Consider the following 26,747-nt stretch of genomic DNA (forward strand, 5'->3'; position numbering starts at 1 on the left):
ATGCAACTGAGTAACACTTAGTTTACCCCATTCTCCTTCCCATAGAACATAGGCGAAGCCCTGGAAAACCACCTCTAAAGAAGAAAGATGGAAAACAATTTAGTAAGTGCTTCCTCTGGGCCAGGCACTTGCTTTGCCCGAAATCCTTTTCCCCAAACCACAGATGGTTCCCACTGAGGAGAAATTAGGAAGCTTTTGAAACTGAGACAAGTAGAAATTACATTTCTATTAAAAGCTGCCTGTGGCTAGATAGATCCATTCCAGGTACAAAGCTAAATGATGTGATAAACTTGCTCAAAGACGTAAAGCTGTTACATACAATGCTGTTAAAGTGCTGCCACTCAATGTTAACAAAATACAGTTCCAAATTTCCTTTAGTTGTCAATTTGAACATTGCTTGTTGTCAGGGGGTAATACATCTGTCAGTTCTTCACTGTTGAATTGTTTCCCAGGTCCTGACAAATGATTTGTCAGGGATGCATGACCCTTTGCAATGTGATAGTTTTCAATCTGCTGAACTATCACCACTCCTGAATTTGTGAAGTTGCAAAGTTTCTTATAGGGTTGGTTTCTGGGTACTCCTGAATTTGTGAAGTTGCAAAGTTTCTTATAGGGTTGGTTTCTGGGTACTGCTGCTTCAATGCAGTGCTGAGGTTCCATGATTCATAGACGAGAGATCAGGGCAAGAAGCACCAGTCAACCAAGACATGGCATAGGTTCAAGATGGGGAACCAGCACACTTATTCTGAAACTTGGAGACTGATCCATAGTTCCTTACATGGAACCATATACTTGACGTATTGCTTACTGCTGGATAAAAGGGTAAAACGGAAGGGAAGAGTTGAAAGAAATACAGGCATTATATCTGGAAAAGTTCTATATCCCTAATCTTCCTGTGAGTATTGGCCTAAACCCCTGGTCAAAGGAAATGCACACAATATCCAGATACGTGTCACTGAGCTTGCCTAATTCTCTGAACTCATCTGGATTTTCAATTACCATTGCAAGCCAAGTCCTAAATCCAGATGGACCCCTTCCTTCCTTGTGAACTTTACCAGACACAATGTGACAGAATGGAAATAAGGGATGTATCCATGATGGGAATGTGAGGGGAGCATTCAGTTTTTGCCAAAGTCCTGCAGTCAATGGCTTTTCTTCCTACAAATGAGGCAGACCTAATCAGAAGACGTTAGCCTATTTTCTAGACACTAGAGGCTTTTCTGTAGGATGACCTGCCTTGCTGTTGGAGGGAGCTCCTTCTTGACAGTCAGGGGTCTTGTCACTATTGTCAGCCAAGCCAGCTTCTCATGCTCTTGCTCTCCTTCTTTCAGGAAACAGCATCCTCCACTCAGCTGCCGACAGCGTGACTAGTGCTGTACAGAAGGCAAGCCAGGCCTTGAACGAGCGCGGGGAGCGGTTAGGCCGAGCAGAGGATAAGACAGAAGATATGAAGAACAGTGCCCAGCAGTTTGCAGAAACTGCACACAAGGTGGGTCCTGCAGAGGGGCCAAGTCTGAGCTCTGGGTTGTCAGGAAGCTTCAGTACCAAGAAACTGTATTTCAGTTTGTTTCCCATGACAGAAGATGCAAAAATCAAATCTTTTATTATTATTATTATTCTTTTACATCGTTCCCACCTGCTATTTAGTAACTACCTGAGTCATGAAAGATTTCTTCATTTATCTCCTTTCTTATGTCCTCATCCCTTTCTCTACCTTGCATCTTTGGGAAATGTGGACTATCTTTAGTTTCTTCTCAGAAGTTCATGGCTCAAGTCTCAGGGAACAGGCTGGAGTGGGGAGGTGAGGTGGGGTGGAAAGAGGAGAGAGTGAGATCCATTCTCAAAATGTCCCTTTTCCCTTGGGCAGTTCTTGAAAACCCCATGGAGGACTTTAGGCTGACTGGTGGTTACTTTTCTTTGCTCTCCCTTTGTGTGCTGAGATAGGCATCCTGTGTTTTATCTTTTCCTACAAAGCCAGCTCTCATCCCAGGGCACAAAGCACCTCATAACTAGTGTCCACTCTGATTGAGGATGGTTATTATTTCAGGGCCTTGATTCTAGAACAGTAAATATGATCCAGCTGGTGCAGAACTGCCTGCAAGATCCTGTCCTGCCTCTGAATGCAGAAAGAGGTGTTTTCCTTGTGACCGTGGGTGCCCATGTGTGCTCTCACACTCACGAAGCATGGTGCCTTTCAGAAGGGGAAAGGGGAGTTTTTTTGGCAGCCAGCTATCTAAGGCACAAACCAAAGGAAAGAGAAACCAGCCCTGTTGGTCAGGAGATAAAGAGAATTTATTACTGTTCTTGTGCTTCAGATCAAAAGAGCAGTGATTTTCTGGCTAATGATTCAAATTTAGGTTTCCAGAAACAACTCCTGCTGATGGCTTGGGTTGGCTTCTCAGACTCATGATCTGGCCCTTTAGATATGCTTTTCAGGTGACCTTTGGGGAATAAATCAATTTGCTTCAACAGAAAACCTCCTTCCACTAAGGAAACAAGAGTGGAGAAGCTGTAAAGAGAGAAGTTCCCCCAGCCAAGCTGTGACAGCCTTTCCAGAACAGGGTCCTGGCAGCTCAGGTTTAGTCTCCACTGAGATGCAATTTCCCAGTGGACGTTCCCTGCCTCCCCTTCCTGCTTCCCCTTTGTCCAGACCTGTCTGCTCAGGTCATTAACTCTGTATCGTGTCAGGGTCTCACTGCGCTTGCTGCCCATGGACCCATTCCTTGTTCCCTTGAGAATTGTTCTGATGTGCCTGAAAGTGCAGGCAGCCTTGCCCGAGACCAGAGCCACAGGTGCTGGGGGACTGTCACCATGCGATTGAAGCTCGGGTTGATAGTTCCCATAGCCCTTTCCTCCCTTCTCCAGCCTTTTGTGATACAGAAATAATGAAGAGATGAAAATGCTAGAATTCTAGCCCCATCTTAATTTATAACAACTTCAGTGGGATGGACAGTGAAAATCTGGGGGAATGTTTAAAGTGTTCATTTGGGAAAGAGACGGCCAAAGGGAATGACTTCAAAGCTGTCTTCAAGTCTGAAAAGGGCAGTAGTACAAGCACTTATCTTTCATTTCTTGGCACACAGAAGAGAACAATGAGTCGTGCACTGATAAAATTCTGCTAAAACAAGAGTTTGGGATAATGATTAAACCATGAACCAAGTTACCAAGGAAGGCTTTGAAAATGTTCCTCTGTGGAGTAGACAATCCCTGGATGTCATCCATGTAGACTTCCCTCTCCAAAGGGGTGGTGCAGACACGGGTTGAATAAGATAACCAGGTGGCCAGAGATATTGGCCCTAGCAACCCTGTTTCCCAGATACTATAGCCAAATTTACTAGGCAGTTGGGAAGGCGATATGGTATAGTAGTTAGCATCATAGGTTTGGATCCAGCTCTGTCGTTTACTAGCTCAGTGACCTTGGGCAAGTGCTTAATTTCTCTAAACCCCAGATTCCACATCAGTAAAATAGGGCTAACTAATAATAGTACCTGCCTCCTACAATAATGAGAGAATTGAATGAATTCAAACATTTAAAGCTATTGGCACTGTATCTGGCACATAGAAATCTAAATGAACATTGGTTATAGTTCTTCTTTCCATTAAAAATAGCTTCTGTTACACCTGCCCCATTCAGTGACATCATGAGCACTGCAGGGGGCTTGGAGAAAAGTTGCTGGTGCTTGTGGATCCCCAGCACAGGGATAGGGAAGCCATGGACATGAATGTTTTGTGCCTTCCAAAACTGTCCTCCAGCCTCAAAGGGAAGGTAAGGGGGCGAGACCTCCTGCTAAGAGCTTATACCATCTAAATACAGAGAAGTTCTTGCAGCATAGTGCAGGACTTACCACAGCAGAAGCTGATTAGGCCAACAAGGGCCAAGAGGCCTCTTGCTTTGACCAACAGGAGAATTCAGGCCAGACAGCTATCTGCTTTCAGTAGAAAAGGATGGGGGTTGGCAGTTTGTGTTTATTTTGTTTTCCCCTCTGATACATGCTCTAAGCAGAAGGAGGCTGGGGCAGTTAGTATCTTTTGGTGCGTGTGAGGGAGTGTGAAAGAGACAGTGTCCTCGCCAGACCTGCCGTTTTTCTAAAACTGGAATGTGCACTTATGAATCACCCCGGCACTGGCATTATTCCTAACAAGCAGAGGTTGACCTCTTTTAGTAAGATGTGGCTATTTGCCCAAGGACTAGGACTTCTGATTTGGACCCTCTAGAGTAGGCTGACCATAAAGATGTCATTTTACTGGCCCCACCCCAGACCTGCTGGGAAGGGGAGGGCTCAGAGCTGGGGCCTGGGCCTTCCAACCCCAGACAGATCTGGCTCTGTTGACTCACAAGGAGTGGGTTGTGTTTACGAGGAGTGAAGCTGTGCCCTTGTTAGAGCTCCGAGCAGCGAGCAGCATTTCCAGGTCGCAGGTCCTCAGTGTTCCCTGGTTGAGTATGGACATCCCACTGACCAGAGAGGATGGCACACCTTTCTAGATGGCCACAGACAGGATCTTTGGCCTTCCTGTTTTCATCAGGACTCTCAGAATGACCCAGACATATTAGCAGGTGGATCACTTTTGCATGACCCTTGCCATCAGGAAAGTTGGGTGGTGTCTCCCATAGAGCACATGGAAAATGATCCTTTCGGCCCCTCTCTGTAGCCACCCCCTCTCTCCACCCCTCTCGCCCTGCTCCATTTAGCCTGGCTTCAGGACATGTGGGTCTTCTTGAGCTCTGGGCTTGGCATAATTCCAGCACTTAGAAAAGAACAACTAAACCACAGAGGCAGGCCTGCTCACTTTTCCCTGACCCAAAAAGCACAACACTGCAGTGTGTGCTGTGCTTTGAGGGCTGCCAGCAATGGTGAGTCAGCAAGCGGGAGCCTTATCCACACTTAGGCATCCTCAGATGACATTTCCCACAGAAAGGGGCCTTGATCTGCCCTGTTTTGCACAAGCCTATGTTTGGGTGGAAGGAGGGGTGAGTGACATCTCTCTGCTCCCTGGGAGGGAATGGCTGTGTTCCTATAGTCACCTGCCAAAAGATACTTCAAGAGCCCAGGCCTTGATGCATTGTCCCCCCACCCCCCGGTATAGCTTACATAGCATTGAAGGAACAAGCTCTCCATGAGATATGGACCTCTCTCTCCTTTCATGTAGAAATGCTGACTTCTAAATTAATCCATCAGTTTTTAGAATGGGAAACAATCTTATAGATGGAGAGGAAACTGAGGAATGGAGCAATTGTGACTTTAGATCACAAAGTCATGTGGCAGGTTCATTGGAGGGAAGCAGCAACATCCAGGAATCCTGACTTCTTTTAATCCAGTGCCCTTTCTGCTCTATCCCCTGCCTTCCGTATTCTAAAAACCCTAAGTCCAGAGAATGAAAAAAACAAACCCTAGATAACGTGAGAATGATGCCACTTTCTGCAAAAATAGCCAAATAGCAAAGCAGCCAGTCCAGTTTTTTTTCTGGTGGGGGTTCCCCTGTCTGAAACCAGGGGCAATGCAGGGTTCCGTTGAGGTTCCCGGGCCTGCTTTGAGCAGCGGCACCTTCACTGCTGAAGATTAATGACTGTGGGCGAATTGGCACAAGCCCATTAATTGAAGGTTTACTGCTCAGTGAGTACCAGGACAGCAGCACTAATCAGATATTTATGGCTGGTATTCATTATGCACAACACTTAGCAGTTCTGTGTGTATAATTGTATATGTATATAAACTAGAGGCAGCGCAAGAAGTGGAGGCTGCTCAGCAGAGGGGCTCAGAGGGTACCTGGGGAGTGGGACAGATCTGAGGGAGGGACCAGGCTTATTTCCCCACTGTCTTTCCTGGAGGTCCGGAGTTATCAACCTCCTCCACCCTTCTTGACAAACACCCGCATCACTTAGCCTGCCAACCAGTGGGAGGAGTAGAAAAAAATCAAAAAGCCCGGAGTTGATCTGTTGCTCAGCCCTGGCCAATAACCCAATTTAATAATAGTCAGGTGCTCTGGACTTGATGATTGTCCCACCTGGATACTGAGTGGATCATTGCAGATTGTCTTTCAACCTTTGTTGATTTTTAATATTTTATGAGATGTCAGTGAATAGTTGCATTTGAGGAGTATTGGTTTTCCTGCGTGACTAGTAACCTGGGAGCCCCGAGGCCACCTGTTCCTGGGGTAAGTCATTCATTCCGTCTGTGCCTTGGTTTTTCCATTTGTCCCTTCAGCGGGAACACCCCGCACCCTCCCAGCACCTGTCAACACTCAGCCATGCACCAGTAAAGTTACTGTTAAGGAAGAGTAACAAACAGAATGCCCGACAAATGGTTTGGGAAAAGGTGCATTTATTGGGTGCCTCTGGGAATAACAACGCTGGTGCTGCTTCTCCTTGTCAGTGTGGGCAAGGGGCAGCCCGGCACAGTCTCCCCAGCCCTGCACAGAGTAAACGTACTGCCGCTAATAAGGTCTTACTTTTCTCACCCCTTTCTCTCCTTAGCTTGCCATGAAGCACAAATGTTGAAAACTGCCTATCCTGGCGATCCCTTAAGAGAAATGGAAGTTTGTTTAGCAGTTTTTACAAGAATTCCAGACCTCCGCTTGCTTCATTCCCCCCCCCCCCCACTATATGGACATTGAAGTTTTGTTTGTTTTTCCTTTTCAGATGTTAATATGGAAGAAAAGATGTTGTGTTTATATATTTCCCTAATGATCTTGCTAAGAAATGCTGCAATAGCGTCAGCTTCGTGTTATGGGGTTTTTTCCCTGACTTGTGTGTGTGTATGTGTGTTCCTTTTTTTTTCCTTTGTAGTTTGAATATGAAATTTGGACCAAATGATACACCTAGCTGGGTCTAAACTAGCAACATGTATGTTTCTTTCCTGATATTCAACAGGAAACCATTTTAATGTGGTGACATCAGATGCTATTGTTCCTGGATGAAAACAAAAGTCAAGCAGTAATTTTTTCCCTCAGTCTCCCAGCTGCTTTTCGTTTGAAGAGTTAAGATTCTATATCCTGAGTCATAAATCCATATTATGGAAAACAACTGGATTTATGAGGGGAAACAGCAGTCTTAAATTTTGCTCTTTACATAATCGTCTTTTGCATGAGCCATCATCTGCATTCAGAAAGCAAATCAGAAGCACATAGAGAAACTTACTCTCTGAGCTACCATTTACCACTTACTTGTTTCCAAGCTGATCGCTGGGAATCGTCATATGAATAAAAATTTGAGATTAAAGACCTGAGGAAAAGCCTATTTCAGAACCTTTGTGCATTTCAAGCTGTTTCTCTCTTTTGTCATTGTCCCCAAAGCTGGTATTCTGAAAAGCTTGGATTTTTATCAAGAATTGATTTGTCCAGATAAAGGTCTGTGTAAATGATAATGTGAAAAGATACTGCATTTAAATCCTTTTGTTTTTCTTTTTACAAGTTCATGCATACCCTCACAATGTCCTTGGGAAATGGCCTTCATTTTCTCGCTATCTGATTTTGGGGGTTTTGATGTTGTTACTGTCATCTATTTATTTAATGTAACTTAAGTTATGGTTTTCTTAACAAACTGCATTTCATTGCATTTGCAGCTGTCCTGATCTGACATAAAACAGCACAGCCACCAAACCTTTACACAGAGTCAGATTTAATAAATTTTGTTCCCTCACCCCCTGGCTTTGTATTACCCAAGATATTTCTGGGTTTGGAATCTGAGAGTTTTGTTTCCCAGAGGGTTTAAAATGCTAAGCATAAAAGCTGGGCATCCTAGACACATTTTCAGCCGCCCATTTTAGTGCGTTGATTTTTAAGCTGCCTGAATCTTCAGGATCCCTTTCTTTCCCCCTTTCTCTTCCTTCCTACCCATCGAGCCAGTTGAGTCCAAATGTTCTCTAGCCTCTTACATGGCAGCATAAAATGACTTTTGGATTATTGCTGCTGATTTACGTGGCTAAACTTCTCTCGATAAAGCAATCCTGAGGAGACAGAAAGTTTAGCAATTGGGAAAAATGGGTAATCTTGGGTAGTATGCATCCAAAGGCAAATGGGATTCACCTGTGACAAATTTCTAAATCCCCTTAAGGAGGTGATCCACTTTAAAAAGCTCTAAAATTTATATAGTAAACTATGTAAGTATACTGTAGTATTTTGTACTTTTCTTTTGATGTCTTTAAAACTTAAAGACGCAAGGAACTTGCCATCTGGTGAGTACCATTAGAGGCATTTATAATTTCTATGAAAAGCCCCAGATAACATTCCAAAAAGGTTTTTATTTTCAGAGATCAGTTCAGAAAACACGTGTATATATATGCATCTTCCCAAGTTGAATTCTAGCTTCAGAGATAGTTCGTTGGCATAAATAATTGAAAGGGTAAAATCTAAAACCCCTGACAGTTGGCCCAACTCAAGAATAAAATTTGCTGCCAGCTCTCTGACAGCCGCATTTGGGAAGCTACTTCTAAAAAGCAGCGGAGGATGAGCTCATAAGCATACTGTGAAATCTGAGATTCTTCCTCCCTGGTAGAGTTGTGACAGTTACTCTCCATGTGTATATGGATGCCACGCCTTGCCCTCAACCCTCACTCTCTGTTTATCCTTTTAGACTTAAGCCTCATTGGCAATAGCCCGGATGAGAAGAAACCCCGTGTAAATCTTTATTAGCTTTCTCTGTTGATTTGTTTCCCGACCATGGCCATGCCCTTGATTTCCCTGCATCAAAGTCCTGCCCAGGCCTCTCCCAACCAAAAAGTTATGACAGCAATTCCTGCCCCACCCCCACCCCCTCCCAGCCTGCCCGCTGATGTGAAGTCCACGTGAACACTTCTAAAGTTCTTTGCTATCCTTTTGTAGAAGGTACTGCAATACAAAAAACGAATACAGTCTAACCTAGAGAAAATTGCTAAAACGACACATCATTTGGGACCAATTCGTTTGGATGAGCTTGCTAGAAGACATTTAATTTCTGTTTGTTTTATTTCTGCACTTCACTCGACATTTTCGGAATACTCTTGTTTCTGTGAAGGATTTCTTAGATTGTCTTGACAGCGCATAAAGAAAAGAAATTTTCCAGTGTTATCACTTCTCCCTGGAACTTAGCAGTAGTATTCTTCACTAGTTGTATTAGATACCTGTGTACAGGGAGTGCACAGTTATTCAGGTTAATGTTTCATATTAAAGAATGTATTTGTAAAATGTAACAAGATCAGTAGTTAACTTTTTTTAAGCTCTAAAAATGTCAAGGTTGTGTTAGACTTAAAATTACAGTGAAATCTGTCTTAATACTACTTTTGTGGCTAGCAAAGTTTGTGCATTTATGTAAAAATATTTACAGAATGTCCTAAATAAGGGACATTACAGATAGGTTCCCCTCTTAATTTCTGAACTTGTAACTCTGCTGATGTCTGTTGTACAGTTACTAATTCTTCAGAAGTTCTCTAAGATGTCAAATAAAATTTCCGTTTCATTCAGAGACAAGTACCACCTGCTCTGTTGATTCACTGTTACAGCAAACTCTGATTTTGTCATTAAATATTTTAAGTCTGTGATGAAAGTTTGTTTCTCTCATTTATTTGTGCAATCTGTAAAACATTATGAAAAAAGTAGGTAGCTAGTCATCACCACACTTTTCATGCTAAAGGGAAAATCTGGGTGACTACAGGAGACCACAGAACCAGGATTTGCATAATGATAAAGTTTCTTTATATATGTTCTAGTGGAAAAACCTTGAAATTTAAGAAGACTAAAACATTAACTTTAATTTAGACAATAGGCAAAAGTTAAGTATTGTTTTGCATTTCATGGGTAAAGCAGTTAAGCCATCCAATAAGTTATCTTTGTGCTGATATTAGTGATGAGCCCAACTCAGGTATTCACGAGACAACGTATGCCCTCATTTCAGCACACTAGTTTTATGCCTTGTTAAATTACAAACATGACTTGATCATATTATGTAGATTTATTTTTATGGAAAAACAAATGTGCTTTATCATCACATCAAGGGAAGTAGCACGGGTTACTACTGAAGCAGGACAGCCACCTCTGGGTTTGCAGCGACACTCAGTAAAGCAGGTGGGACTTTGGAATATTTCCTGGGAAGACTGCAGGTGGAAGGCAAGGAGAGACTGCAGGCTTTACTCTTCAGAGAAGTAAAGATAAAAATTGGCTAGGTACAGATGCAGCCTTAAATTAATTAGGCACTGAAAATCACCAGCTCTTGTGAACTGAATTATAAAACAATTGCCTTGCAAAGATCTTTATTCTTAGTATAAATTTTACTTAGTGATAGACCACTACCAATTCTCATTTTACGGGAACGGTAATACTAGAAGGTTTTTTTTTTTTAAATCAATGTTGCCTTTCTTTCTGCTGTCAGTGGGAACATGCAGGAGAAACTATTGATTTATCATACTCATGATCTTCCGAACAAGCAGATTGAGGGCAGAGGTGGGGTAGAGAGAAGAAGACAGGGTGGTAGGAAAACCAGAAATAAATTTCAAAATGAAATGCAAATGTCTGAGTATTATTTACTATTGATATCCATTCTGCATGCTTCTTCTCCAGAGCTGAGCGAGGTTGGGTGGGAGCTAATCCTACCGATACAGGTTCGCAGCTCATGCAAAACTGACTTCAAGGAAGGAGCTGAGCCGGTCCTACATTCCCCCATCAAGTCATTTCCTGACACCTTCTTGCCCCTGGAGTGAGTAGGCAGGTGACAGTCTTTCCAGGAGTCAGCGAAACCGTGGAAACAGCCCAGGTGTGCCATTATCAGAGCATGAGCTATTTAAAGATTTAGGAGGCATGGAAAAAGAACACATCTCACCCACGAGGAATGCTTTATTTCTCTGAATGCGATTGTGCTAACCGTCTCTTTACTCCTTTTATAGTGCAAGAGATGGATTTTCTTTTCTTTTACTTTTTTAAAACCCAGAGATTACCTCTAAAATGATTTTGTAGAACCAGAGCCAGCCTGAGGCGAAATTTGTCTTCTTTTATACCTCTTCCTCCAAACTTTTTAGCAATTTCCTTTCTTCTGTCCCTGCCTTCCTCTTTGTTTTCCTACCATTCATAAATCCTGCTTTTGCTAATCCCTCCTAAGGTGTTACCTAGTAAACAGAGCCGATCTGCAGCAGCTCTGGAGAGTTCTTCCATCCTGGCTGTGTGTCACAATCGCTGGGGGGATCTTTTAGAAATGCGAACACTCTCCTCCCAAATTCGTCTTTTTTGGTGTCATTGGACAGCTTGACTATTGCCAAGATAAAAGATAACTCCAGCAGGCGCTGGTGGGGCACCTGGTTTCACCAGATGCTTACTAAATTGAAACCAGCAAATGAAAGCCTTCAAGGAAATTAAATATAATGTGCATTGAAGCTCTATGACTGCTACAGTGTAACCTTCTGCCTTTGACCCCCCATTATGTTTTCTCCCTTGAGCCCTATTCAGAGCCTCAGGATTTCCTGAGTGGTATTTTCACTTCCCACCCATCCCCCCTCCTTCCCTTGAACTTTTCTGCCACATTTTCTTCTTTCTGCCGATGAATCACGGGCCTGGGCGCTGGGGTCTTCCAGCCCTGCCGGGCACTGCAGGCCGCTGCTCCCCGAGGCCGAGCCGCCTGGCCTCCTTTGGGGCCCCACAGGAGTTGATGGACAGCCCTGGGTGACCCTGACTCAGCTTCTGTGTATTGTCATTGCTCTCACGTTTTGTCTATTAGACATTTTAAATGCTTTTGATTCTCGGTGACGGAATGAACACTTTTTATAGAACATACACTTTTTTTTTCCTGTCTGTGTGTGCTGAAACCGTCAAGGACGCCTGTTTAAATAGGGTCTGTCCCCATCACACTCCCAGACGTAGAGGTGTCAGAGGCTGGACAGGAATCTCGAGCCCTACAAGTCCCAGGTGTCCTTGTCAACATTAGATATGGAGCCTTTGTCCCAAGACATTGTATCACAATTGCTTTGCCACCTCCATTTTTGTTTTGTCAGATGACGTGGAAGGGGGAAAAATGAACCCGTGAATTCTCTGAGCTTTACTACAAGATCTAAAACATGGCTTGGTTCATTCACAATTTCCAAAGAAAGTTCCTTTTGTATCACCAGACAGTATGTACCAAATAACCTGTTTAATGGTAACACAGCTTCCTTAGTGATTAGGGCCTTAAACCTTCTGTTAGTTTTCTTTCTTCTATTGCCCCAAGAAGGAAAACCGGGTGCCTGCTACTGAAGGCCTCTTTTTATTCATAGTACAGTAACCTTCCTTCAGGGATTTTTTGCTTTCTTAGACCTGGCAACACGGTGACTGGTGCTAGTAGATACACTTGCCTTGGTCTAAAGCTTTACAATAGTATTGAAGCAATATTGAGCTCAGGCATTTGGACTTCTAAAAAGAAACTGTGGAAGAAAAGAATGTACGAACTGTGTCCCACCCCACACGAAAATTAAAACATCGCCTTTTACGGGAACTGGCGTGGATGAGGGCAGCGTGCCCCCTGGTGGTGACTCGCCTGCTGGAAGCCAACTCTGGTTTCTGGCTAAGTGCCTGGTCCTAGGTGCACCTGCCCTGCCTTCAATCCCAGCTCCATCCTCTCCTACTGGGTGTGCAGCCATAGGCAAGTTACTGAATCTCCTTCTCTTCGCTGTAAAGTGAGGGTGGTTATCTACATCACAGGTTATTAGAATGAGTCGATGAAATAATGAATGTGAACCCATCAGTCCCATGCCCGGCTCATAGGTGGATGTCAGTCGTAACTACTGCTGGTTCTGCGAGATGGATCCAAGACAGAGTAGGAAAGCTTGCATGTCGGCTGTGATGCCTGCCAGACTGCACTGCTGGCTGGCCAAGCAGGCATACTTTCTTTAAATACATGTTGGCACAGGGCACACAAGGCAGAAAATACCCAAGCCAGTTCTGGCCAATTTTATGGCCCAGAAACCTGGGCATTTCATAGATCCCAGCTCTGGGGTAAAGTGGAGGTTCCTAACCTAAGGAACCCAGTGGTGGCCACGTTCTGGAGGAAATTTCCAAAAAGAGACAATTTGTAATAGAAGAGAGAAAAGTTGGCCTTTGTCAATGCCATCAACTCTGGGGATGGAAATGAATGGTTTTCAGGTCTAAGATTATTAGAAGTGTTCTTCTGACAATAATTCATACTCCCATTTTAAAAAGAAGTTCAAATTGGTCTACAGATATGCTGATATGATTTTGAGGATGCTACCCCAAAATATTCTGTCCCCAAATGACTTATGTTAAGATTAATTTAAAGAGAACCATTTACTCCACAAATTGAACCTGGGACTAAAGTACAAATAACCCTAAGAGAAAAAAGGTAGTAACTAAAATCTCAGTAAAGTGTAAATCAGTGATAACGGTACCTCTCTGGAAACACCTTTAGTCATTCAGCTGGAAGAGGGAAAGAAAGCCCCCAAAAGAACTATGTTGTCAGCAGTTTCCCATTCCCATTTGTCTTGGTGCTGTTACTTATGACGTTCAGTCAACCCAATGCTATTTGGGAGCTAAGTCATTTATAAAGGACTGTCTAGGCAAGAAGGAACAGATAAGTTACAGATGGCAGACCTGCCCTGACCGAAGTTCTAAATTCTAGCCCTCTACTAATTGCCCTACGGATCTCTTTTTATTTTTCAACAAATGTTGAGCCGTGCACATTTCTCTGTGGAAAACTGAATTAACCAACATCCCTCCTAGCAGAAATTCTCCTGACTTTGTCACTAGTTTCGTGTCCTGAGACAAATTATGTAATTTTTCTGGGTCTGGTTCCTCAGATTTACAAAGGAGAATAATCTGTAGCATGCCTGCCTCAGAGACCTAACAAGCAAAGCGAGATGTGTAATATAAAAGGGCTCGTGGAAGTACAAGTGTTAACTACAGAGGCGCGGGCTATCCACGAAGAGCCTGGTCTTCAACTGGTCCCCTCCATGACTGAGGGGATGTCTTCCCCCCTCACACCAATCATCCTCCTTCCCCTGTCTCTTTATACTAGACGGTGTCCCTTACTACTAGATCGTACAGATGGTATGATCATCTCTTCTCCACCCTTCCAAAAATAAATCATCTCACCTCCTACCCCCCATAAAAAAAACCTCAGACAGGGTGGGCCATGGTGGCTTGGCAGGCAGAGGTCCCACCTGCCATGCTGGAGACCTGGGTTCAATTACCGGTGCCTGCCCATGCAAAAAAACCTCAGCCACATCATCTACCCTATTTGCCATTTTGGAAGGTGGAACAAAGAAACTAGAAGGAGACAACTGGGCTTAGAAGCAACCCAAGAGGAAAAGGATCCTGAGTACAGGGAAGGCAGTTCACTCCAGGACCACTGGTAACTCTTGAGACTTTCTGACATCCCACTGGAGACAATGATTTCTGCCAACCTAGGAAATAATCCTGTTGAAATCAACAGAACAAAATTGCAAATGTCAGAAAAAAAGTCAGGGAGGTTGGTCAGAAGTACATTTGTTTCCTTATTGTGTCTGGTTGTTCTAACACAAGACTAGCATGGAGGGGACCACAGAAATGGCCAAAGTCTTGGAAATTCACTGAGCAAAAGGTAAAAGAATGGTAATTAGTTATCCCAGCATGATAGTGATTGGAGGCACAATCCAAGGACATTCTTTCAGAGAGAGGAAGGACTCAGCTCTCAACTCCATTTCACTGAAAGGCCCCACCTGATCACGCCTTCCCTTTGGAAATAGCAGGAGAAAGGACAGGGGAAAAGCTATTTCCATGTTCTCAAGCCTGTATCTGAGACCATGCACCCATTCTCTGGGCTCCACCATGACTCTCCATGGTGGATAAGCCACCCCTTCTCCAAATAAAGCTATCCTCATGACCATGTGTTTGTTTGCTAAAGCTGCTGGAATGCAATGCTCCAGAAATGGGTTGGCTTCTATAAAGGGGATTTATTAAGTTACAAGTTTACAGTTCTATTTACTGTAGTTTACATTTTAAGATGCCTTAAAAATGTCCAAACTAAGTCATCCAGAGAAAGATGCCTTGATTTTGAAGAAAGGGCCAGATGGCATCCAGGTTTCTTTTGTCACATGGGAGGGCACATGGCCAGCATTGGCTGGTCCTTGTCCCTGATTCCATTGCTTCCAGCTTCTGATTCCAGTAGCTTCCTCTCTAAGCATCTGTGGGTGTGGTAGTTAGGTTCAGGTGTCAACTTGGCCAGGTGAAGGTACCTGTTCTGTTGCTGTGGACATGAGCCAATGGTATGTGAACCTCATCTGTTGCTCATTACATCTGCAGTGGGCTAGAAGGCATGTCTGCTGTAATGAATGATGCTTGATTTAATTGGCTGGTGCTTAAATAAGAGAGCTCAAGGTAGCACAGCCCAAGCAGCTCAGCATACCTCATCTCAGCACTCGCAGCTCAGCCCAGGCCTTTGGAAATGCAGAAAGGAATAACCCCGAGGAAAGCTGTTGGAACCCAGAGGCCTGGAGAGAAGGCCAGCAGAGATCACCCTGTGCCTTCCCAGGTAAGAAAGAACCTCAGATGAAAGTTAGCTGCCTTTCCTCTAAAGAACTATATGTTAACTAAATAAATCGCCTTTTACTGAAAGCCAGTCTGTCTCTGGTATATTGCATTCTGGCAGCTGGCAAACTAGAACGGTGAGCCTTCACTTAGCTTCTCCAGGGCTAAACTCTGGATTCTGGCTTGCTTAGCATCTCATGGGAAGGCATATGATGACGTCTGCTGGGCTCTGCATCTCCAACCATCCCTGTTTAGGTGTCTGCTCTCTCTGTCAGCACTCCAAGCATCTCTAATTGAATGCATCTATGTCAACTCTGAGCTTTCTCCAAAATGTTTCCCCTTTTAAAGGACTCCAGTAAGCTAATCAAGACCCACCTTGAATGGGCAGAGTCACACCTCCATCTTTTCAAAAGGTCACACCCACAATTGGGTGTGTCGCATCTCCACAGAAACAACCTACTCAAGAGGTTCCACACTAACAATAGGTCTGGCCCCACAAGATGGAATCAGGAAAACATGGCTTTTCTGGGGTACCTGGCAGTCTCAAACTAGCACACCATGCTCATCAGCTGTGTTAGATGAGAGAGATGAAGAAACCAAGGCGAAAAGAGTATGAACCCTAATCTACTCTATCAGGCATCCTTTTGGTACCTTTCCTGTCTCCCCCCTTATTCAGTTTCTCCTCGCAGAGGTGGGATGAGGGTGGATGAAAAGCAAAAGGAGGCTGATGCTGCCACATGAGGGACAGAAGTTAATTCTAATGGATATATTATCCTTATAAAGCACAAGCCATTACAATAAGGGGCTATTAGGAAATAGTTGACATGAGTCAACTCTAGAAGGTCATTCAAACCAATCCTTTATTAGGAACAATCCAATAGAGTTGCCTTAAGAGAGAGGCTTCTAAAAGTCTTCACAACTCTTAATTCCGCAAGCAAACCCACAGAAGTCCTTGGCCTGAAATTTCACAGTAGGGTTTATTTAAGAAAAGACAGCTTTAAATGTAGTGCCCAGGTGTGCTGGGTCTACAGAGATCTGTCCCCCTGAATTCAATCAGTACCGTGAATGAACTACACCTCAGTACAAACCATGCTGTAACAGACCTTACCGTCTTTCAGCTCTTCAAACATGCCAGGTTCTTTTCCACCTGAAAATCTTCACCTGCACTCTTTCTGCAGCCAAGAAGGGGCCTTTCCCTCGCCCTTCACATGCCTGATCATTTTTCGTCAACCAAGTCTCCACTTACGTGCCTCCAGCTCAGAAAGGTCTTCCTTGACCACCATATCTAAAGAGTAGGTCCCCCCCTGTTTTTCCCTCCCATGGTGTACATCAAATGTATCAACATGCATATTTTATTCATTTGTTTACTTGTTTATTGTTTCACCTATGCTACATTACGCTCTGAGAGGTCAGGGGTCATGCTTAGAATTTAATATATACTTTTTGAATGAATTCATCTCTCCTCTCCTTAAAGCCTCCATACAGAAGGACACAAATGGGGAATTTGCAGAAAAAAAAATTAAATAGTTATATTTAAATTTGAAAATTTAAATTTAAAAATATTTAACCTTATTCATAATTTCTCAAACACAAGTCTTAAAAACATAGTGTTCAAAAGCTTGATGATACTTAATCATCAAATACTATTGAATGGAAATATAAAATGCAACCACATTTTAGAAGGTGAATTGTTAGCATCTGTCATGGTTAGGGACAGGTGTCAGCTTGGCCAAGTTGTGGTACCTGTTCATCTGATTGGGCAAGTGCTGGCCTGTCTGTTGCAATGAGGACATTTCATAGGATTAGGTCATGATCACGTCAGCTACATCCACAGCTGATTCCATTTGTAATCAGCCAAAGGGGAGTATCTTCTGCAATTAGTGATGCTAAATCCAATCATGGGAAGCCTTTTAAGGAGGACTCAGAGGAGACAGGTTGCATTCCTGCTTTGGCTGGTGAGCCTCTCCTGTGGAGTTCATCCAGGCCATCCATTGGAGTCATCGGCTTCGCAGCCTGCCCTGTGGATTTTGGACTCTGCATTCCTACGGTCACGTGAGACACTTTCATAAATTTTATATTTGCAAGTGTTCCCTGTTGATTCTGTTTCTCTAGAGAACCCTAACTAATACAGCATCTATCAAGATTCTAGCAGCCCCACCCCCAGTATGTTCTGTAGAGCTTTAACTACCACCCTGGGGACCTGAAAACGTTGTCCCCACTGCTCAGCTCAGCCTCATTAGACCAACTGAAATTTACAATAAATTTCTCCAGCGTCTGGAATCAAATATTCCTTTTTATTTTTTATTTTTTTATTTGATTCTGGCAGTTGCATTCACTGCTTCCAGCCAACTTCTAAAGTAATGCATTTTCCTTACTCCCCGATACTCTCCTTTTCCCTGGGATTCTGAATCTGGAAAGGAAACAAAGAAGAAGGGTTTAGGGTTTTCTAAGCTATAAAATTATTTATGTACAGTATTAGGCAATCCCTTTATTCATCTGTGCCAGACGTCAATTTATTGTCTCCTACTTCTAAATCCACTCTTCTGCGCCCTCCTTTGATACGGGAGGTGGACTGTGTGAGTGTTGCACATGCTACTTATGGCCTCTTAAAGTCCCCTTCCACCCTGAGCAATTAACCACCTTTTACTAATTACCAATTTTTTAGGTTAAATTTGTCCTGATGAAATAATTGGCTTGTTTTCTTTCTCCTAATTGGACCCTGCCTGATATTGGATTCACCCTGCCACATCAACTCTTCCAAACCCTCCCCGTTCTCCCCCAGTCTCCCACCCCAATTCAAATTCCTTACTTCTGGCAAATGATCTAATTTTCTACTTTGCTAGGATCAGAGCTACCATATTTAAAACTAACTTTACTTTGTTCACCTTCTTGTCTAAGTTTCTTTGCATCTCTTACACTCCCAACTTTAATATCCCTCCATCTTCTGAAAGCTTTGCCATCCCCTCTTCCTTCCTCAAGACCCTGCTCCACCATTAATAATCTAATTTTCTTGTATGTTCATCTCTCTCTCCACTTCTCCTTTCTTTCAGAAGTCAAATGCTTGCTCCCCTGTCATTAACCTTTTTTTTTTCCCATGGGCAGGCACCGGGAATCAAACCCGGGTCTCCAGAATGGCAGGCGAGAACTCTGCCACTGAGCCACCATCCACCACCCTATCATTAACCATTTTTAAAACTTTTTCTTCACCTTACTCTCCCCTGCAGATACCATCTTCTCACCATCTGTCCACAACAAACTTCACAAATAAAGAGCCTTGATTCACTAGCCTTCAGCAGTCTGGTTCCTTTCTCTACCAAACCACTGTGTCTCTCTCAAAACCCTGACAACAGTTCTCTACGGTAACACTGGTGTCTCCTAGCTGTCTACCTCTCTGACCTTCCTCACTGGCCCTAGAAGTGTAAGTTTCCAAAAATTCTGCCCTGCCTCTCTTCTCTTTTTACAGACTTTATCTAAATCAAAACATTCATTCCCCAAACCGATTTTTTTTTACTCTTTACGCAAGTAAAGACCTTAGCAACTGCTCTAACCTAGACCTTTCTCCTGAATTCCAGAGCTGGATTGCATAATTTCGTAATTATGCTCATTATGTCCAAATCTGAATTCATCTTCTTTCCCTACAAGTCTGTTTTCCTATTCTCAACATCCAACCTGGGCTTAAAACCTAACTTTCCCTGATCATATCTCCCTTTTCTCAACTCCAAACTAGGAATAATAATGGCACATATCTCATGGGATTGTGCAGGGATAAAGTTTTGTTGTAAATCCATTAGGGGATTTACTATTTTAATTAATATAATCCATTCAAGCATTGCATTTTCCTAATACTCTCATACATTCTACTATATATATATATATTTTTTAATCAAAGACTTTTAATACAGCTATCATAACCATGCTCCTTGGGGTAAAGATAAACCTCTTAAGATCAGTGGAAACATAAAAAGTCTCAGCTGAGAAGTAGAAACTATTAAAAGAATAGTTGAATGGAAACTTAGAATTTTAGAAATACAATAGCTGAAATTTTACAATCCTTTGCCTGACCTTAAAGGCAGAATGGAAGTGAAAGAAGGAGTCACTGAACTTGAAGGCAGGTACTAGAAATACTCTAATCTGAAGAACAGAGAAAATATATATATTTTTTAATTTGATTTCAGGGAAGTACGGGACAACAACAACAAAAAAGTTACAGTATTCTTATCATTAGCCTCAGAACAAAAGAAGCTAGGGATTGGTGCAGGAAAAAAAAATATTTGAAGAAATAAAGACCAAAAATGTCACAAATTTGGTGAAAGACATGAATTTACAGATTCAAGATGCTCAGGTTAAACTCAAGTTAAACTACAATCTGGCCTTCTTATTCAAGGAAACAGGAATGCAGAGAAGGGAGAAGCTGGGAAAGGCCAGGAGAGGTCACTGTGTGCACTGCCGTGGGACAGAAAAGCCCAGGATCAACAGTGGCCCGAAGCCAGCCTAGAATGCCAGTCTTTAGGGAGAAAGCATCACCTTCGTGATGCTGTGATTTGGACTTTTTCCTAACCTCAGAACCATGAGGGAATGAATTCCCAGTTTTAACCAGACCAGTTTACAGGATTTGCCTGTGCAGCCAGGAAGCCACAACAGCGGCTGTGGAGGTGATTGCTAGGTTGGCCTCCAGTTCTGGGACGCCATGTCTCCCCTGAGCTCAGGGGCCACGCTGTAGAAAGGGCCTTCAGGAATGCTGGCCACGCCCTCGAGAGCCTCTGGCACAGGCTGACACTAGTGGAGCAGCTGCATTTCCATGAGCCTTCGCAATGAAGATGCCCCATCTTGGCTGCTTATTGGGATCACCTGGAGAGCTCTGGGGACACCCAGTGCCAAACTCCACGTCCTAAGACAGACTTCCTCAGTCTGGAGGGGCCCAGGCAGGAGTGCTTAAAAAAAGAATCTGGGCACCTCCACTTCACAGGCCTGTTCCTCAAAGTGTGGTCCAGAGTTGAGGTGCACTGGCGGTACTGGAGGGCTTGAGAACGCATATTATCAGGCCCTACCCAACTGACTGAATCACCAGATGCCCTTGACATTCAAATGCACATTAAAGTTTGAGAAATTTCCAAATAGGTGGCTCCCAAACTTGAGCAATATTGGAACCACCTGGAGGGCGTGTTAATACACAGGATGCTGCTGCACCCACCACCACCACCACCCCCAGTCTCTAGTTCAGTGGGTCTGGGGAGGGGCCCAAGAATCTGCATGTGTAACAAATTGCCAGGGCGTCAAGAGCCCTGCTGCACAGAAGGCCGAGGAGGTTCACCACTTCATGCCAGCTGACTATGGAGGCATCCCAGGCCCTGTTGGTTGGTCAGGCCACTGATACCACTGCCAGGTGCTTGAGCCAACACAGTAAGTCCCAAATCCCTGGCAGGGGCTCCATGCCATCTGTTTGACCGATCAGGCCTCATATTTCATTACCTTGTCTAATAGCCTTGTTGTCTGTCTCTGTAGCTATTCTCCAAGCCATGCTGGTACAAACTGGAGAGGGCCTTATGACTTTCTAGGAATTGATGTTTGCTTGGGGTCAGGAGACAGGGAGCGGTGGAGGGGTGACACTGGATGGAAATGGGCCTCGCTTCTGAGGGAACTGCTCTGAATGGGGATATGGAAAGCATTTTACAGAAAGAAAGGCTGTCCCTTCCCCAAGCAGTTTTTGCACCATGTCAACATCGGTCAGCCCTTTATGAGTATGTCTCTGAATTCTCTCCTTTCCCAGTAATCCATGTGCGGACCATTTCACTGTTGGAATAGGAGCCTCCATGTCTAATAGCCCGATGTGGTGGCTGCGGTGGGGCCTGGGTGCCCTGCATGGAGGCTCTGGTGTGAGTTTTTAGAAGATTGTTGGTGAGTCCCAATAGGGAGACTCGGTGAAGTCAGTCTCTCTCCAGAGCTTGGGCATGAGATTGCAGTGGGTCTTGGAGATGGCAACAAAGGTAGCCTTGGCAAATTTCCCAAGGAAGCTGTGTAGCCTGGCCGAGGTGGAACAGTTATCAGTGCCAGCCATCAGCAGGTTCTAGGGCACAGGGCCCGAGACGATGCCTATGCCTCTGAGAGGCAGGGAGGAAGCCCCAGCATGGAGCTGCAGTATCTTGCCACCTTGCCAGGGATGGTGTAGGGCTTGCTGCCCTTGTTTGGCCAGCAGCTAGGTCTCACAGGGACGATGGAGAGCTTGGGATGATGACCCTGTGGGATGGTGGCTGCCTCCTCAGAACACTTCACATCCAGATGGTTGTGGACACTGTGGTTCATTATGGTGACAAAGGCCTTGGGTCTGCTCAGCTGGTCACTGTGAGTCTGCCTTGGCAGAGGCATAATTTTCAAAACCTCATCCTACAGGGGCATCTCCAAGAAAAAGTCACGGGTCTCAGACTCCTTGATGGGCAGAAAGCAAAGCAATATCTCCTCCAGGGACTTGGTCTTCACGTCCTTGACCAGTGAGCCCAGTCTGGTGATAGGGAGATGTTCCTCGTCCTCAGCCTCACCTCCGTGAGCACCTCCACAAGTAACCCAGCCATGCCAACACCTTGTATTTAGGACTTTGAACCTCCAAACCTTCAAGAGAATAAGTTCGTTTCATTTTAAGCTCCTGAATTTGTGGTGTGTAAGGAGGTAAGTTCATCCTTAGGAGGGAGTATCCACCTGAACACCATCCCTGAAATACCAGGAAGAGCCAGTAACTCCCCTCAGACCATCCTTGATCATGACCAACAACCATTTGAGCCTTCTGGATACCTCCTAGGGAAAAGGAATATGAATTCCACCTAACCTCAAAGATGGGTCCATCTGACGAGAAATATAATTTTAAGGCAGAATGTAACGACTGCCAAATAGGTGACAAATGCAGTCAGGGCTTTGGGCATTCAAAGGAGGTAACTGTCCTTGCTTGCAAGGAAATGCTTCTCCTCCTGTACAGCCTTTTCTTGAGCGGCAGACCAGTATGCTCCACGTTTATCCAGGACAGCCTGGGATCTTTGCTGTCCTGGTATAATCATTAATAGAGATTCATTTCACTTGCAAAGTGTCCCAGCTTCATGATAAATCACATGGCCACCCTAGTGATAAGCTATTTGACAGGGTACTCTAACACCTTGCGGGGAATAACTTTCAGCTTGGATCTCAACACACAATCAAACTGATCATCAAGTTTTTGTGCCACCGAAAGTATGTAGAACACTTTTAGTTAATTGACTATGAGGAAAACAGGCATTTCAATAATACTTGACGTGAAGTACTCAGATTCTCTTCTTGGCAATGTTGAAGTAAGGAAACTTAAATTACATTTTCTAATGAGATCCAGTGATTTTAATATATGACACCTCCTGCAGCCGAGGCAGCAAGGGAAATGATGTTTTGTTCTGTTTTTCAGCATTGTCTTATGAGCAGATGTTGGTAGTGGTTTTGATGGTTGGATAATGGAAGAGGAGGAAAAGTTGCAGAGAAAGAAAGTAAGAATATCAGCAAGGTTGAAGGGGAAAGACAGAGAGTTCTAGATTTCTTGTCATATATGCCAGACTTAGAGAGCAATCATTGATTCTGCCTCTGAACTTAATCCTCAAGGTACTGCCAATTCAAAGACATTTCCTGCTTCAGATGAAGGAACAGTGGAGCCCTACCTAACTCAGGGTCTGTGGCACTGGATTCTAGGGTGCACGGAATTGAGGACTATGTGTGGTGCTTCAAATCCACCTGCCGCCTGAAATCAGGTATGGGCTGGATTATGTCACTTAAATTGGTCAACAGAGGGATGAACGTTCAAATGCTGACAAAATGAGAATATCAAGTTATAAGGCATTATTTAATGTGTTCAAATTCATACCCATCTTTGAGGGATTTTTGATGAGCTTCTAACTCCTCCAGCTCTTTTTCCTTATCTTCTGGCCAATCTATTAGCCAGGATTAGTACAACATGTAATCTTGTAAGTCTTTTCTTTGGCATCTCCTCTTTGTGTTTTTAAATTCCTCTTTGTAACTCTCCTTACCAGATATAATACCACCAGGGGATTCCAGAGCTTCTGCTTGAGTTTGCAGTAGGTTTTATTCAAGCTTCCCTCCTCTTCTAGCACATTCTACTTTGCCACTCCCTCCTCTTTTCCTTCCTCCTTACTCCAGGCCTTCTAGAGACAAAAGTAACTTTTCTCCTAAGATATTTATGTAGTTTTGTGAAAGGAAGAGGGGGGAAGAAAGAGGAAGGAGGAGGAATAAGGGAGCGAAGGAGCAAAGCATGGGGTGAGGGGAGCAGAAGAAGGAGGAGAGGGTTAGAGAAGAGGAGAGAGAGGAAATATGGAACGAGAAGTGACTGAGTCAGGGGAAGAGGCCATTAAAAATTCCTGGTCAGGGGCGGGCCACTGTGACTCAGCAGGCAGACTTCTTGCCTGCAATGCCGTAGACCCAGGTTCATTTCCCGGTGCCTGCCCATGCAAAAAATAAAAAAATAAAAAATTCCTGGTCGTCAAAGGCCCTATGTCCCTCCGTGTTTAATGTCTCACACAAACTGAGAGCAGGTCTGTGGGAAGTCATAGCGCTCACCAAACCCTTGACAGCCGCTATTCTTCACAGAGTCTGTGAACAATTGCCCGCCTGCCAGTGTCTGACTAAAATAATAGCTGTACCTACAGGATCATTTGGAAGACAGATGGCAGAGACAATCCCCATTCATCTACCAGCAGCCATTTCCTAATTCTAACTCTCCAGTTAGGCCCAGGATGGGAAGGCAGTATGCTGCCTTGCTAATTACTCAAGTCCGTTAGATAGTTGTTGCTTTAAGAACATTCCTCCTGCTTCAATCCTGTCCCATCCTCCACCCCCAGCCCTACTGGGCCAACTCCTACTCCAAGGTGGTTTGGGGAATGTCTTATAAAAAGCAGGTCTCCAAAAGCCTTGATGTTTGGTAGCATGGGTTAGATTTTACTCTGCACCCTTTGGCCAAGGAAGGAGGGCAGCTCCTGAAAGTGGGCACTCTCCTCTTCCACTATATGCTGCTTCCATGATTCTGGCCCAACAGCATTCCATTTTTCTAAGGCTGAATGACTTTTCCTGTACCGAGTTGCCATTTTCTACTTCGTTACAATCCCAGACACTTCTGTTATTTTATAGCATGCTTTTAAGTCAAAGATTTCCTCCCAAAGCAGTGTGTATGGATTTACAGAATTTTCAAGAGCTCTGTATCACTCCAGTGTATCCCAGGTCCTTTGATTTTCATTCAAAAATAATTTTTGAGAACTTTCTATATGGACATGAACAGAAGTCGGGTTGGAAATAAACAAGAAGGGCTGAATTTATGAATGTTGAGTTGTGTAGTGACAAAAAACCCCACATTTGGTTTCATACTCTGTGGTTAATCATATTTAACATGAGTCCTGCATTCTCATTTTGTACTGGCCTCCAAAATTATATAGGTGGTTCTGCTCTAAGTATTGGAAAAGGGGAAAATTGGTAAGAGGCTCAGGAAGGAGTACCTCCTGAACCTTGAGAGGCAGGAAACCCTAGGTAGGAACAGAGATCATGAGTGCAGGAGAGGCAAGGATCAGTACATGCAGTGATGGAAGCACAGACAGCAAAAATCATAGTATCTATTCCAGCTGTCAGCCTGCTTCTTCCTTGACATTCTTTAAGTCATTGACCATGCACGGGTCCATCTCACTGTGTGCATGCCTTCCCTCAGACCTCTGACCACTCCGGAGTTGCTCAGGAGAGGAGTTGGACCCAGAACCCTGTCTGTGGTAGGCAGCAGTCTAAGAATGACCCATAATGACCCATGGCCTTGTATAATCCTCCCGCTTGAGTGGGGGCAGAACCTATGAAGATGATGAGCTACCATTACCATAATTATGCCCTGTTATACCACAAAAGAGATCTGCAAATATAATTAAGGTTATGAATTAGTTGGGGTGGTACTAATATAATCTTTAAAAGCAAAGAGTTTTCTCCAGCTGGTGGCAGAAGGGCAAGCTGGAGAGACTGAAGCATGAGAAGGACTCAGTGCACAGTTGTTGCTTTGAAGAGGGAGGGTCCACATGGCACGCAATGTGGGAGGCTTCTAGGAGCAATGAGTGACCCTTGACTGACAGCCAGTAAAGTAATAGGAACCTTTGTCCTATAAGTGCAAGGAACTGAAACTTGTCAATGATGTGAATGAGTTTGGAAGCAAGCAGATTCTACCCCTGAGCCTCCAGATAAGAGCTCAGTTTGGCCATACCTTCATTTTCTTCTTCTGAGACCCTGAGCCTAGAACCCAGCCAAGTCTACCCAGAATTCTGACCTACAGACTCTGAGATTATAATGGGTATTGTTTTAAGCTGTTAAATTTATGGTCATTGACTTCCAGAGAAGATGGCGGCTTAGTAAGACGCGCGGGTCTTAGTTCCTCCTCCAGAACAGCAACTAAAGAAACAGAAACAATACGAAACAGCTCCCAGAGCCACGACAGAGAACAAAAAGACAGCGTACCCCATTCTGGAACGGCTGAACGGGCAGGGAGAATCCGCTGCGGTGAGATACCCGAGGGGCGCGCGTTTTCCCAGCCAGGGCGGCTGGCGACTGGGGTCCCCTCCACGCACGTGGCTCCCCGGTCTGACTGGGAACGTTGGATAGCGGGGCCCTCCCGCCATGCTTGGCGTCTCGGGCCACCTGGGCAATTTGGACCAGCACTCCCCCAAGCCGCGGCGGCCGGCGACACCCCCTTCACGTGCAGTTTCCTGGGCCGACTGCGAGATTCAGATTGGCAAGTTAAAGGAGCCACAGCATCTTTTACTGGTGGGACCCGCAGACAGACGAGCACCACGAGCGCCACCTACTGGGCAGGAAAAGAAAAACAGAGCCCAGAGATTTCACAGAAAAACCTTTCAAGCAGCCGGGTCCCACACCCAGAGAAATCTGATCAAATGCCCAGACACCAGCAGAAAATAATGGATGATGCTCAGAAAATTGAAGATATGGCCCAGTCAAAAGAACAAACCAATAGTTCAAATGAGATACAGGAGCTGAGACAACTAATGCTGAATATACGAACAGAAATGGAAAAACTCTTCAAAAACCAAATCAATAAATTGAGGGAGGACATGAAGAAGACATGGGCTGAGCAAAAAGAAGAAATAGAAAATCTAAAAAAACAAATCACAGAACTTATGGGAGTGAAGGACAAAGAAGAAAAAATGGAAAAAACAATGGATACCTACAATGGTAGATCTAAAGAGGCAGAAGCTACAATTAGTGAACTGGAGGATGGAACATCTGAATTCCAAAAAGAA

The 26,747-nt window shown here is 44.2% G+C and overlaps 1 protein-coding gene and 1 pseudogene across 9 annotated transcripts in view; one reads left to right on the forward strand and one right to left on the reverse strand.

Moving 5' to 3' along the window:
• The window catches only part of STXBP6 (syntaxin binding protein 6), a 281,394-nt gene extending 271,877 nt beyond the window's left edge, over nt 1-9,517 (forward strand). For all 9 annotated transcript variants that reach the window (XM_077127054.1, XM_077127053.1, XM_077127055.1 and 6 more), the window contains 2 exons: nt 1,332-1,489; nt 6,473-9,517. In XM_077127054.1, the coding sequence (XP_076983169.1) occupies nt 1,332-1,489; nt 6,473-6,496 (182 nt within the window). In that variant the 3' untranslated portion in view covers nt 6,497-9,517. The remainder of the gene's footprint in view (nt 1-1,331; nt 1,490-6,472) is intronic.
• An 11,665-nt stretch (nt 9,518-21,182) lies between these two features.
• LOC143655271 (small ribosomal subunit protein uS5 pseudogene) lies at nt 21,183-24,551 on the reverse strand (annotated as a pseudogene).
• Nucleotides 24,552-26,747: the final 2,196 nt, after the last annotated feature.

Source organism: Tamandua tetradactyla, chromosome 14 (genome assembly GCF_023851605.1).
Source record: "Tamandua tetradactyla isolate mTamTet1 chromosome 14, mTamTet1.pri, whole genome shotgun sequence".
In the NCBI taxonomy this organism is placed as follows: Eukaryota; Metazoa; Chordata; class Mammalia; order Pilosa; family Myrmecophagidae; genus Tamandua; species Tamandua tetradactyla.